Genomic DNA, 14,472 nt, shown 5'->3' with positions numbered 1-14,472 from the left:
TTTATTTTTTCATTAATTTCCCCTATTAATTCTTCAACTTCATTTGCTAATGTCTCCAAATGTTTCTTTTCATCGCTCAAACTGTCGGCAACTTTTAGAAAAGTATTGACCTTAGAAAAACTTTGGTCTTGAGGAGGTTTGTTGTCTAGGCAAGAATATAATTTACTTCTTTGTTCTTCGTCTAAACATACTCTCTCAACGTCTTCTATGATTTGATCGGTAGTTAAATGTACAATACTTCTATTTATTGTGGCTTTCTTGAACATTTTGAAGTCGATAAGTTTCCTTAACAAATTTTGTATCTACCTAGGTCGAACTAAAATATTTCTTGATGGTTATGAAAAATATACTTTATTACAGATTAATAAATTAGCTCAAAAAATATCAAATAGTACCTTTAAAAAGAATAAAAGGATAGTACCAAAAGTGGTACCAAAGAGCTTTAACCTAAAAATTTAGCAAAGCAAAACAATCCGCAGCTGTCAAAATAAATTTAAATAAAAATATTCATATATGTACATATTGGTACATATACATCAAATATATATGCTCTATATCATATACTGTCATATACCTATAAGTTGATATATGATATTTATTATTTTTTACATTTTACGGATATTTTCCGTTAAAACATGAAGAGAAGAAGAGACACATAAAAGCCATCCCTGTTAGTAATTAAAAATTTCTTAAAATCTTTGCTTAAAATACATATTTTGCTTCAGTCGAATGGCATTTAAATTATATATGATGTATATGTGCATTTGCCATATGAAATATGATAAAATATAAAATTACTCTTCTCAAATTTTAAATTTTTCAAACTGACACTGACAGTTCTGACAGCTCTATAAACAACAACCGATTGTTTGATCTGCTGGTTTGATGATTTTTTTGAATATATCCTGAATAGTTTAAAAAACAATTCTGAATTAAATTGTATTTTTTTTTATGGTAGAAGCATGGAAAAATCTTTTGTTTTATTAAGCTCTATGTCTCCACGATTGAAAAATCGACAGAAAACACTGAAAAATAACAAATGTAAGATTAAATATAACCCATCAATTAATATTTTATTAATATGAACGTATTTCTTTAAGCTATAAAAGTTCTAGCTTTGAAAAAGCATTTTAGAAGATCTTCAATATATGATAAAATTAGCTCTACTGAAAATGAACATACAGTTATTGAAGATAGTTCAGAAACATCTAGCTCAGGAAATAGTAAGCAGACCAATGTTGAAGCTTGTATTGTTATTGACTCTACAGATAGTGAAGCTTCTCCAAAGCAACAAATCCAGGAGCGTCAAAGAGTAACATTTAATTTAAATAATAAATGCAATAATAAAGTAGAGGAATGGTTAAATAATATTGAAACTGAAGTTGTGAGAGATGATGAGAGTTTCTTTAGTCAGGTTTCATCAATATATGATAACAATAGAAGTAAAGTTAATTTAGGGGAAACTAAAATAGCTGCTTCATCTACTTTTGATGAACACGTGACAAAGAGATTTGACGAAATGTTTTCCACAACAACAAAACATTTCAAAAGTAAAGTTGTTGACAAGATATCCACCCAAAATAATAGTGAATCTGTAAATTCACCCAAGATAATTGTGACTTCTGATAAGTGTACTCCAAAAAATTCATCCCTAGGATTCAGTTCTAAGGCTGAAAACTCTGACGAAATGAAGTCATTGTTGGATTCAATTTATGGTGTGAGATGGAGAGCTAAAGAAGACAGTATTTTACCATTATCAGAGCCATCGAACAGATTAAAATCATTTACAGCAAGTAAAAATGTTCTACCTGTAACAGAAAAGTATTCTTTATATTTCACTTTCTCATGATTTTCTATTGAGAATTAAATTATTTTTAGAAACCCCATGTTACCAAGTAAAAAAGATAATTTAAAATCCAAAGGTATAAAACTAAATTTCAATCACAAAAGCATAAATTTTCAGTTACCAATAGTTAATAAACTGAAGAATTTATGTGACTCGGATAGCAGTGAAACTGGAAGCAATAGCAGTAATAAAGAAAATAATTCAAAGGAATTGCTGCCTCAAAAGCTATTTAATAGTATTTCTGAGGAAGATGTATCAAGTGATGAAGAATATGATAAGGAGGTCACTAGACTATATCAAGAAAAATCTGTAAAGATCTCAAAACAAAAATCTTATAGTTTTTTAGAGTCATTATCAAGTAAGGTAGTTAAATAAAATAAATATTTTTTATAAAAATATCTAAATTTTAGACCATATACCTCTTAATAAATGTGACATATCAGCTCGAATATATAGAACTAGTTTTAAAGCTAATAAGCACAGATTAGTAGAAAAATTATTTGCCTTATACAATGAAAAAGTATTTAACAATCTCTTACCAAAAGATACAATAATTGAATGGAATGCTAAATTAAGAAATACAGCTGGTTTATGTTATTGTGTTCGAACTACCCACAGAAATGGTCAGATAGAACGACAGGTAAAATTAATTATATAGTTCAAATTAAAATATATACTATTTGCTTACTTTAAGGCTAAGATTAGTTTATCTGTCAAAGTTCTGGATTCCCCAGAGAGAGTGAGAGATACATTAATACATGAAATGTGCCATGCAGCAACCTGGATTTTAAATCAAGTATCCAATGGACATGGTGTGTTCTGGAAAAACTGGTATGTCTAAGTGAAAATCATTCATTATATTCTTAAAAATAAACGGCATTAGAGATAGCTTGGAAATGAAGATTGCTGTCATTTTATATGTAAAATTATATGAGGAATTTCATCAATCTTCATATCCAAGCTAACTTGACAACTTTTTTTGTCACACAATTTCTAAAATGTAAAATAGTATTTCTGCGTTTTATTTTTAATTGGAACCACTAAAAATTTTAAAATGCTTAAAATACTAATGGTCATTTTTTAATTTTCTATCTAACAAAGGAAGGGAAGTAGTATACAGGGTGTTTCATTTAGAAAAAAAGAAAAGAAAACTTATATTTTAGAAAGTTTAGCGAAGAATTTTGAACACCGTGTAGGGTTTAAAATTACGATATTTATAGAAAAGTACCTGCAGAGTACAGACCAACTATGGTAAGCAATAGTAACCTTTGAAACTGCAATTAAAAATAATCTAAATGACATCAGGAAAACCCGATACAAAAGGAAATCTATTTCAAAAGTTTAAAGTATAACAGTGCTAACATGACACAAGATGAATCTTATAATCACTATTTAACATTGAAAAATTCGTTTATATTATAAGGTTCTAAGCTAATATAAATACCTAGTATAGTTTTGATTTCAGGACATTTCTTGTATTTTTAATAATTTAAAAAAAAGCCTTAAATTTTTTTTTATCTGAAACTATCAAAACATATTTAATTTTATCTTAGGATTATGTGTATTAAGTGGTCAGAAAGGAAGCCAAAAATGTAATAATTTACAGGGTGTTTCATTTTAAAAAAATCATCCCGATCCACTCAACACTTTTTTGGGCCACCCTGTAGAAGTTAAAATATTTTCCTGAAATACATCCTAATACCTAATACATACTTTAGATTTTCACTTATACAAAATTCCTAAGTTTTTTTATTATATAGGAGCTGTTATATTTCTCTATTCATGAATATATGTAAAAATTAGATTTTGATTACCTAACTATATGATGAACCATAGGTAAAGGTAAATATATGCCGGGTGGTATATATTTATTTATTTATTATTTTTTTATACATCGTCGTTGGAAACATAGAAAATCCCATGCATATTTTGAACTGTCCAGATATTGACTCCCCTGTTAATTTTACAGCGAAGTTCTAAATAGGGTTTTTAAGGTGTGTTCAATGTTGACGCATGCCAAATTTGAATAATTTTGGAAAAGCCAAGGAAAAAGAGGGTGAAAACCGCACATCGATATCTTTTACCGTTTCGGAGCTAGAGGGTGCTTTTCAAAAATGTGCATTTTTAACAAATCATTGTAACTTTTATGCTATGGAAAATTTTGTATTTTTGTGGAAGCATTTCCAAAGCACCTTTTTACGTAGAATTTAATGTTTTAAAGTATAATTTGTTTAAGATAATAATTAAGAATTATCAACACAAAATTTGATTTTTATATGGGACACCCTGTATTTTTTTACTTCATTGAAAAGTATTTAAAACTGACTTTCCAAATATATAGCATACTTGATAGTTTGCTCAATTCCTCTTCGAGATATAGAGTTTTTAAAAATTCGCCCACTTTGAATAAGTACGCTTTGAACGGCGCCGGCTGTAATGCAAAAAACTGTGAGCAGCAATTAAAACGAAAATAATATTTGCAATGAGAGATCCAGAATTTTATAACAATTTAAACTATATTTAACAATAACAACACATTTAAATTATTAATAACAATGAAAATTAATAGCAAACCAAGACATGACATTTTGCTACAGGTGTTCGACATGTCCCGACCGTCTTTTGTTATTAACATTTCTCATGTTTTTGAACATTTCTCGCGGAAATCGTTAACTCAATGTGGGTGAAAGATACCATCGCATAACCGCTAAGTACTTCTAATTATTGTCTAGATTATACGGGCAATTTAAAAATAAGAACCTTAAAGGTTGATTCACACTATACCTTCCATATCAGCCCCCTTCCGTTTCTCTTCCGTTTACATAAAATATTATATCATGTAAATGAATGGGACAATGCACACTATCGGTTCCGTTTCCCTTCCGTTCCATATCCTTTCCTTCCATACATTTTTTTGGCGGACGAACTGAAGCGTATAGGAAACAGCGTTATCAAGTTCTTACATTTGTACCAGCTCTGTTAACATTTTGCTGATATTTATTTATTCTTTAATACTATTATAATAAATCTATTACCTTTTTCAAAAGATACAAATTTTTAAAATAAAACTTTCGTAATGATATAAATTGTACAATAAAAAATATGGAACTGATAAGGAACGGAAGCTTACGTATAGCGTCAATACAATAAAAAATACGGAACGGATATGGAATGGAAACGGAAGGTATAGTGAGAATCAACCTTTATTCTCTTCCGCAATGATAAAAATCCACTAAGGATAACAGGCACTAAGGCCGGCGGCCTCGAGGGCCAACGGCTGGGATCTTGGTTAGCTATTCAATTATTCTCGAAATTGGCTGCAAAAATTTGTTGATAACTTCAGCGTTCTGAGGCGGTGCCTCGTCTTGCTGGAAAAAGATGTTTTCGAGTTCCATTAGGGGCAGATCATCATAAGGGGTCCAAAGCATAATAGTGTTGCGGACCGGTGTGGACTCGACCTAACCTAACTATATGGCCCGCCCTCGGATGACCTTAACATCGCATTAAAGAATAGACACCATAATGATTCATTCGAAGATTCGAGAAGAATCGAGTCCCACTGGAATGGAGTAGTACATACGAGAACATTCGAAACCTTCTCTATGCACCTAACGATCTATGGACTATTCTAGTAAACTTTAACTGTAGGTATAAAAGCCGGCGGCTGTGGCCTAGAGAGGGCAGTTATAAATAGACGAGTGCAGTTGACGCGCTAAAATTCAAAAATAAATTCTTAGTTATAAATCGTTTGTAAATAGTTCTTTAAGTCTTTTATCGTTATTGTTTTTGTTAATTAGTGTTAAATAAATAGTGTTTAAATAAATTGTGACTTTCTATCCACACGGAACCGACAAAAAACGTAACAATAGTTAAGTGGCGAACTTTTAAAAATTCTGTATTTCGAAGGGGAGTATAACAAAATATCAAGTGTGCTATGTGCTATATTTTTTGAAATGTAATTTTAAATTCTTTTCACTTAATTAAAAATACACAGGGTACTCTAAATGTCACATATGTATAAAAAATATTTTTTTCTGTTGATAACTCTTAAATTATTAATTTTAAAAAAACTATACTGAAACCATTAAATTCTACGCAAAAAGATGCTTTGAAAATGTTTTCACAAAAATACAAAATTTTCCATAGCAAAAAAGTTACAGCGATTTGTTTAAAAAATGCAAATTTTTGAAAAACACTCCGTAACTCATAGACGGTAACAGATATCCATGTGCGATTTTCAGCATCGTGTTTTTGATAAAAATTGAGCTCCAGACACCAATATTAGTTTTCGTCTATCTCCTATAGAAAAGAGTGTCATCAGTGTTTTACAAATACATGGTGTCAAATTGGCTTGGAAATGAAAATCGATGACATTTCCGATATAATTTTACATATAAAATGACAAGCAACCTTCATTTCATAGCCATCGCTGACGCCGTTATTTTTTTCGATCACATTGGATTTAACGTCGAATTCGAACACTACCAGAGACACTACTGAGAGGTTGTACTAGAACTAGGTAAATATATTCAAAATAGTTTGCTATTGGCTTCCTTGAGTTGACGGTCCTCTAGTCCATTTATTTAGGTAAATAAATAGTTTTATTAAAATAAAAAAGGCGATTGTACTGCCTAGCCTAGGGATCAATTGACCCAGTACGCTCATACAGCATCAGATACACAATCGCTGTAGTCTCGATCGGCAGCATATTGAAAGCAACCAATGGCAGACTTGTCAATTTTGTTGATATGTTCCTTCCTTCTTAGTCTTTTTAATTTTTTAATTCACAACCTTTACGATATTTACCAATAAAATATATTTTTCAGGGCTTTCAAAGCAATGAGAACTTTCCCAGAAATTCCGCCAATTAAACGGTGCCATACATATCAAATTAAAACCAAGTACACTTATAGATGTACAGGTTGTGGATACAGGTAAATATTTCACATTAATTTAATGGTAATTATTCACCAATATCCTATTATAGTATTGGAAGACATTCCAAATCATTGAATATAGACCGAAAACGCTGTGGACATTGTTTAGGTAAATTTGAAGTGCTCCTTAATAAAACCTCTAAACAGGGCGATGTTAAGACTGTTCCAGTTACTCCAAAAAAAGAATTGACAGGGTTTGCTTTATTTGTTAAAGAAAATTATGCTTTGCATAAAGAGCCCACAATAAAGCATGCTGACGTAATGAAAATTTTAGGACAAAAGTTTTCAGAGGTTAAACTCAAATCATAATTTTAATCTAATAATATAGTAAAGTTACTAACTTAAAGACTGTCTAGAAATCTAGATATAAGTTGACATTCTCTCCAGAACAGTTAACCCTAATAGGTCTGCTCATTCCTAAATACTCCTCGCTTTCTGACGTCAGCCATACCCGCGGCTGTTAAGACTGTACATACTATTAAGGATTCAGGCTGTGTGTACATGTGTGTTAATTATTTCGTCGATTTTAATTGTGAAAAAGTTCTTTTTAAAGTTTTTTAGAGCTATAGAATGTATAAAAACTTTCATTCTGTGTTGTGGTTCGTGATGAAGTGTTTACGATATTGTTTATTAATTATTTTAAGCAAAATATGGAAGCACTCACAAAAGAATGCCTACGAAAGGCGATGCTAGGAACTGCTGTTCTTAAAAACGCCTTATCCGACTATTTTTGACTAAATTGGCGTTAAAAAGGCACAAAAAAGACATAGAATATTATTATGTTCACATTTGCAATTTTTTTATTTATTCCTAACAATGTTACTGATAATGCCTAAGTTACTTCAAATCTTTCTCCAATTATCACAATTATTGGGGACCTAGGCGATCGAACATCTGTATGTGTTTCTGGCACTAAATTAAAACAAATTACATTTGAATTAAATTAAATTAAACCAAATTGCGTCTAGTACATGGTAACTTATAACCCGCTAACAAATACACTACATACAAAAACCATTCTCATATCATTTGATGGTCTGACACTATCCCTATTTTTATCTATCTATAACAGCGCGCGAAAATAATTATAAGGGGTTTTATTTACATAAAAGTATAATAATATATGTAATATGGAACTATTTAATTTGACATTTTTATTTTTTTCAGTTTTCTGCTAGCGTCACCTTTTGCAGGCAATCTTTTTTAGAGTGCTTCCATATTTTGCTTTAGAATAATTAATAAACAATATAGTAGACAGTCACAATCCACACCACAAAATGAAACTATTTATACACTCTATAGTTCTAAAGAAACCTTAAAAACCACCTTTTTCGCTATTAAAATCGACAAAATAATTAACACACACGTACACACAGCCTGAATAGTACATATTAGTAAACAATCGCGCATTGAAAGGAGATCCTATATTTTTTTTATTTAGTCCGTTAAATTCTAGTATTTAATATTAATCGACAAGTCTTCATAGCGCGGCGCGAAAACGTTCCGCCTATAAAGCAAGAAGTCCCGAGATCAATACCGGTTCGGAGTAAACTTTTTTTTAATTTATTTTCGTTTATATTCTGATAGTAAAGTATTAAATAATTCTGATGATTAACAAAAAACAATTATTATATTACTATCAGATTATAAACGAAAATAAATTTAAAAAAAATACCCCGAGCCGGTATAGAACTCAGGACTACTAGCTTTATAGGCGGAACGTTTTCTGCTAGCGTCACCTTTTGCAGGCTTCTTTTTTAGAGTGCTTCCATATTTTGCTTTAGAATAATTAATAAACAATATAGTAGGCAGTCACAATCCACACCACAAAATGAAAGTATTTATACACTCTATAGTTCTAAAGAAACCTTAAAAACCACCTTTTTCGATTTATATTCAGTACTAGAATTTAAAGGACTAAATAAAAATATAGGAACTTATTTCAATGCGCAGTAGTGAACGCAACGTCTATCGACAGCCAGACGGCCTGTCCGCTGTTCCAGAGCGCATAGTAAAAGATATATCAAACAGCCAGATTTCTTAAATAACTTGTTTTCCAGACATTACTAGCTCTCGTACTAATAGGTTTTATGAGGATAAGCAATCCTATTACTTTACCTTTCTGGACATTATCTGGTAAATAAAAAAATATTGAGAATGTTAAAAATGTTCAAAAATATTTATTTGACTAAGTCGGTTGTTAAGACTAATTACAAAAACTAAAGACTGTCTGTAATATTAAATGTAAGTTTACTCTAAAGTTTTTTAAGAAAAATAATTTAAGTTATGACTAAGACAAAGAGTGTTTGCATGTTTATTGAAATGTATATACAATATTTATACATAAATACAAAGATTATTTTTAATTGCAGTTTTGTTATTAAAAAACAGTCCTGTCCTGACCTTATAAAAATAAATATGGTATGAAGTATGATAGACGTCTTAGCCATATCCGTGGATACTTACATTATACAATTTTACAGAAATTTATCGATCGGCATCTCTAACTTCGGTAATTTTTTAACGCAATTTTTTCCGATCATACGGTATATTTATTACAGACGTGGCAAAGCCTGCATCGGTAGTCCACATGTAAGACAATGATCCAGATACCCTTTTGGAAATTTAAACACACGGTAAACAGAAATAATTTAAACATACGACACTTTACATTACAATAATGTGCACGCTTAATTCAATTTTTATTAGTAACTCACTAATACCGTATGATCGAGATAAAACGGCGTCAGCGATGGCTATGAAATGAAGATCGCTGTCATTTTATATGTAAATTTATATGGGAAATGTCATCGATCGTCATTTCCCAGCCAACCTGGACTCCATTTTTTTTTCGATCATACGGTATTTAATTTTAACTACCACATAGGAACAGACAACCCTGTATTGCTTTGTATCTCTGTGTGTCAACTGGTTATTAACAACCCTAGATCATATATATTTATGATGACCTAGGGCCAAAAATGCAATAATATACAGGGTGGTCCATGTAAAAAAATAATTCCGATCTACCTACACTTTTGAGCCACCAGAGGTTAAATTATTTTCCTGAAATACATCCTCGTACATACTTTAGGTTGCTTTAGGTTTGCACTTAAACAAAATTCCTAATTTTTTATTCTAGGAGCTACAAATCCCGACGCACTGTTGCCGGACCCTATATAGGGTGATTTACGGCTCGACGGTACGTTTGAAAATTTGGATTTTTTCATATAGTGCCTACTCCATCTATCTAAAATATTTTCAGCTTTACAATGTTGCCGCATCATTTGAAAAGTGGTAGCATCTTTCTTATTTTAATTGGAACACCCGGATATTATTACATTTTTAGAAACGACTTTCATATCTCATAATTTTTCAAAAGATGTGTAAAATTAACAAATCCATGATTTTGATAAGCATTGGTAAAATCATGAATTGAACATTATAAAAGTTGAAATTTGGGTTATAAGTTAACGAAAGTCAACATCTCAATCTCTCTCAATCAACTGATTAGATATTATACAGGGAGAGCAAAAAAATTATTTATTTCCGTTTGTATAAAATTGCTTAAATCTTTGCTATTTTAAATTCAACCCTATGTATATTCAAACAAATCAAAAGACTAATAAAATTGCTTTTCAACGACGCGACGTTTCTATACCTAAATCTTCCAGCCTAAGCGTCGTTTTTTTTTCGATCATATTAGAACTATCATATAGAACTATTATTTATCAAATGGCTTTACTGAAGAAACCAGAAGATTTAGGTATAGGAACACGATGATAATTATATGTGTTTCGACTTTTTAAATAAAATAATTAATGTAAAATAACAATGATTTAAGCGATTTTATAACAAGCGGAAATAAATATTTTGGATATACCTATACCGGGTGCGTCTCAAAAGTGGCCCCCTATAACTTTTTTATTTTTTGAGATAAAAAAACGAGATTTGGTATATTAATATATGACATAAATTAGGATTGATTGGCGTATTCAATTGTTTTCGGTCACTTCCTGTTTCACCGGAAATGACAACTTTTGATTTTTAAATGACACTCTCGGTATTTTTTTACTTTATTCGATAGAAAATGACACTCTGTCCTATTTTGACATACTCGCTCAAAACAAATTCTATTTTAAATTTCAATCTAGAGTGCTATGGCTGTGTTAAAAACACTAATTTTTAATCAAGGAGCCTTGGAAAAGTTGATTTGATCGTCTGTGTGTTTATTGTCTTGTCCTGGCCAGTTATAAAAGATGCCCAAATCGTATTTTTAATCATATCTTAGTTTTTTCAAATGGAACGAGGGTGGTTCACTAGCATATTTGGAAAAAGCATTTTTTACGAATAATTTGAGAACAAACACTTAATATTTCGAGTCAAACTGTCGTTATGAACCGCATGTTATAATTTGAAATAAACCATATGCGAAAATGTCAAAAGTTGACATATGATATGTCATTCTAGTCAGAGTGTCATTTTCTATAGAATAAAGTATAAAAATACCTGGGATCTCATTTAAAAATCAAAAGTTGTAGTCATTTCCGGTGAAACAGGAAGTGACCAAAAACAATTGAATACGTCAATTAAATAAAAAAGTTATAGGGGCAAGCCACTTTTGAGACGCACCCGGTATAGTAGATATAAATAAAAATTGAATTTAGTGGGCGCACCAACAGAATGTAAAATATTACTTAGGGTATTAGAACTGTTGAACAAATACCTCTTTTCAGTGGATCAAAATCAAACAGAATTTGGAAAACTCAAAAAATATTTATTGGTCTTCAACATATACAAACTTTCTTCAAAAATATGTACATCTTATCACAAAATACTGTATTTTAATATATTCGTAAAACAAATTTTTAATACTCCGCACATAAAAAATAAGTGTAAGAATTTAAAAAATAATCAAATAAATTACAAACGTATATAAGAGTCAAAATTATATTTCCGATTCATAAAGGTCACATTCAACCCAGAGAGGACAATTAAAACTACTTATTGTGGATGCAACGACATCCCGTAATCCTGCTGTTAAAACATAACAGCTGGTTTTTATATATAAAAACCAATTGTTAACGGCGGGATTACGGGACGTCGTTGCAGCCACCCTTACTAATATAACTCATTCCGTTCCAAACTCTCATAACAATTGGCACATAGAACGTCATTACAATAACAAAAATACCTTAATTTCCTGAGAAGTTTTTAAAGTTTCATTCATTACACTCTGTCATTCAAAAAAAACTACTATTGCTATTTATAATTATTATACATTATGTATAAAATGTTACAGTTTTGAAACCTAAAATTTAATGGCATATACAAGTTTAAAAATAATATATACAAAAATAGACAGACTTGATAAAAAAAACAGTCTCACGTGCGCAACACGTCACTTTCCGAACCCGAATCCAAATTCGCTTTGGCCTTCCTGAGCACTTGACTGGTTTTATGTATCTGTTTACAAATGGTTTTCTCCACCTGCTTTTTTCTCTGGTTGGCTAAATTGAGTTGAGCAGCCGTCTCTTCCAGCGCCCGTTTCATTCGTAGCAACTTCTGTTTTAGGTCGTTGTTTTCCTGCTCAACATGGCGTGATTTCTGGCAACAGTGTGTTTGTCCTGTAAACAAATATATATTATACCAGACGATCGAAAAAAAACCGGCGCGTCAACGACAATTTTACTCGAAATACCAAGTGTGTGGTACCAAATTATTCGTAAAAAAATGCTTTTTCCAAATATGCTAATGAGCCACCCTCATTCCATTTGAAAAAAAATGAGGTATGATTAAAAATAGGCTTTGGGCATCTTTTAACCGGCCAGGACAAGACACGAAAAACATTAGTACGATAAAATCTATTTTTCCTTGACTCCTTGATTAAAAATTAGTGTTTTTAACACAGCCATAGCACTCTAGATTGAAATTTAAAATACGATTTTTTTAAAGCGAAAATGTCAAAAGTTGACATGACATGTCATTCTATTAAGGGTGTCATTGTATATCGAATAAAGTAGAAAAATAGCGAGAGTGCCACTGAAAATCAAAAGTTGTAGTAATTTTCGATGAAACAGGAAATGACCAAAAGCAAATGAAAACGTCAATCAGTCCTAATAATTTATATCATACTAAGGGCTGGCAAAGGTTAGTCTTGTGTCGAGATTTCCGTATGTAAGAAGAGTACAATGCGTTTATAATGTACTGAACAAAGATAGAACAGTAAACACATTGCCAAGCGTATGAAATAAACCGAGAAACTGTGCACATTGCTAAGAGACGTGGAAGGGGATAAACAGATTTGTCGCAGTCAACCGGTTGACCCAATCAGTATTTCTGTCAGTACTTAAAGATCTAGGGAAAGGTGTGCATCATGCGTTCAGCTTCACGATTTAATTACGTCTCGTGATAGTTTATTTGTTTATTTATTAACGAGTCGTTGTAATTTTCCCTATAGCTCGAATATTTTTAAGTGCAAGTTAGAAACACTTGCATTTTTGGTAAAAATAAGTGGAATTGAGTTGATGTTCGACAGTGGTCGGCGCTATTAGAACTCTGAATTCAAAAATCGATATCTCGAAATCTATTAGAAATAATATTGATTGTAGTTTTTTTCAAAAAATTTCTTAACATTTTTCTGCTATATTTTCTTCGCAGACAGTATGTGAAAATCTTTATAAATAAAAAAATTTACACGATTGCTGAAAATAATTGCTATGCACTAAAAGTAAATGGATGGGTTCAGTTGTAAAATTTTCGTGACTTTCTATTTGGAAAGGCTTCCAAATACTAAATAAACAAATATTTCTCACATATCTGATTTCAGCTAAACGAAAGTAGCACGGACTTCAGCATTCCTAAAGTTGAGAAACTGAAAATTATGCATTTCTGCAGAATTTTTTTTGTGACATACTATTCAAAAAGGCTTCCAAATACTAAATAAACAAATATTCTTACATAACTGATTTCAGCTAAACGAAAGCAGCCCTGATTTCAGCTATTTTCAAATTGAAAAACTCAAAAAGGATGCATTTCCGCAAAGAAAAAATGTTGGGACATACTATTCGAAAAGGATTCCAAAAATACTAAATAAACAAATATTTCTTACATAACTCATTTCAGGTAAACGAAAGGTGAATCCCTAGACGTCGCCGTTTATTTTTTAATGACGCTCACTGCTAGTTGGCCTTAAGGTTGTAATTTATTTTTATATTAAGTAAAAATTATTTATTTTAAAATGGTGTACTTTAAAATTCGAGAATTTTTTTTTTCGAAATAGATTTGTGTTGGAAACGTTCTAATCTTTTTTAATCTATCTATAATTGTGTTCATTTTTGATAAGCTTTACGTCAATTTTTAGTAAATAACATCTGGAGATTGATCTCATCAAAATTATTATCGATTGTCATTCCCCAGCCGTCTTTGGCACGATTTTTTTATATCAAATCACTATCTATAATCAGTGTAGTTAACAGTCTCATCGTAATCACAGTAGATGGTCTGAGATTTTCTAACAAATTTTTTTGGTCTTGAAAAAATTTGTTAGATCAAAAATCTCTAAAAAAATTAAACTATAAAGGTGCATCCATACCATCCTAGAAAAAGTGGAACGGCGTATCGGAGTAACGACCTTGTATCGATTTCCAGCAATTCTATTGGCTGAAATTTTTGACAGATGAATTTTCG

General features: G+C 30.9%; 2 protein-coding genes across 9 annotated transcripts in view; one reads left to right on the top strand and one right to left on the bottom strand.

Annotated features, from left to right (window-relative positions):
* The first annotated feature begins 858 nt into the window (after positions 1 to 858).
* Positions 859 to 7,894, top strand: LOC115879674. The gene is made up of 7 exons (XM_030896604.1): positions 859 to 1,041; positions 1,101 to 1,821; positions 1,879 to 2,204; positions 2,257 to 2,486; positions 2,541 to 2,677; positions 6,673 to 6,780; positions 6,834 to 7,894. Exons 1-7 carry the CDS (start codon positions 963 to 965, stop codon positions 7,090 to 7,092), a joined length of 1,860 nt encoding a protein of 619 aa, XP_030752464.1. The 5' UTR covers positions 859 to 962; the 3' UTR covers positions 7,093 to 7,894.
* A 3,676-nt stretch (positions 7,895 to 11,570) lies between these two features.
* The window catches only part of LOC115879684 (centrosomin-like), a 65,814-nt gene continuing 62,912 nt past the window's right edge, over positions 11,571 to 14,472 (bottom strand). For 4 of the 8 annotated variants that reach the window (XM_030896617.1, XM_030896614.1, XM_030896613.1 and 1 more), the window contains one exon: positions 11,571 to 12,410. In XM_030896617.1, coding sequence (XP_030752477.1) covers positions 12,169 to 12,410 — 242 coding nt within the window. In that variant the 3' untranslated portion in view covers positions 11,571 to 12,168. The remainder of the gene's footprint in view (positions 12,411 to 14,472) is intronic. The other 4 variants (XM_030896612.1, XM_030896616.1, XM_030896615.1 and 1 more) reach the window with 1 other exon arrangement.

This window comes from Sitophilus oryzae, unplaced genomic scaffold (assembly GCF_002938485.1).
Source record: "Sitophilus oryzae breed Bouriz unplaced genomic scaffold, Soryzae_2.0 scaffold_1583_pilon_pilon, whole genome shotgun sequence".
NCBI classification, from domain to species: domain Eukaryota; kingdom Metazoa; phylum Arthropoda; class Insecta; order Coleoptera; family Curculionidae; genus Sitophilus; species Sitophilus oryzae.
Note: the sequence above shows the minus strand (reverse complement) of the source record. Positions and strands in the feature narration are given on the sequence as shown.

What these genes read in the sequence shown, in the direction of transcription:
- LOC115879674 (XM_030896604.1), top strand. Translation starts at nt 963, where the DNA reads ATGGAAAAATCTTTTGTTTTATTAAGCTCTATGTCTCCACGATTGAAA. An exon ending in TTTTTTAGAGTCATTATCAA is followed by an intron (nt 2,205 to 2,256) that starts GTAAGGTAGTTA and finishes TCTAAATTTTAG; the next exon opens with ACCATATACCTCTTAATAAA. An exon ending in GGTGTGTTCTGGAAAAACTG is followed by an intron (nt 2,678 to 6,672) that starts GTATGTCTAAGT and finishes TATATTTTTCAG; the next exon opens with GGCTTTCAAAGCAATGAGAA.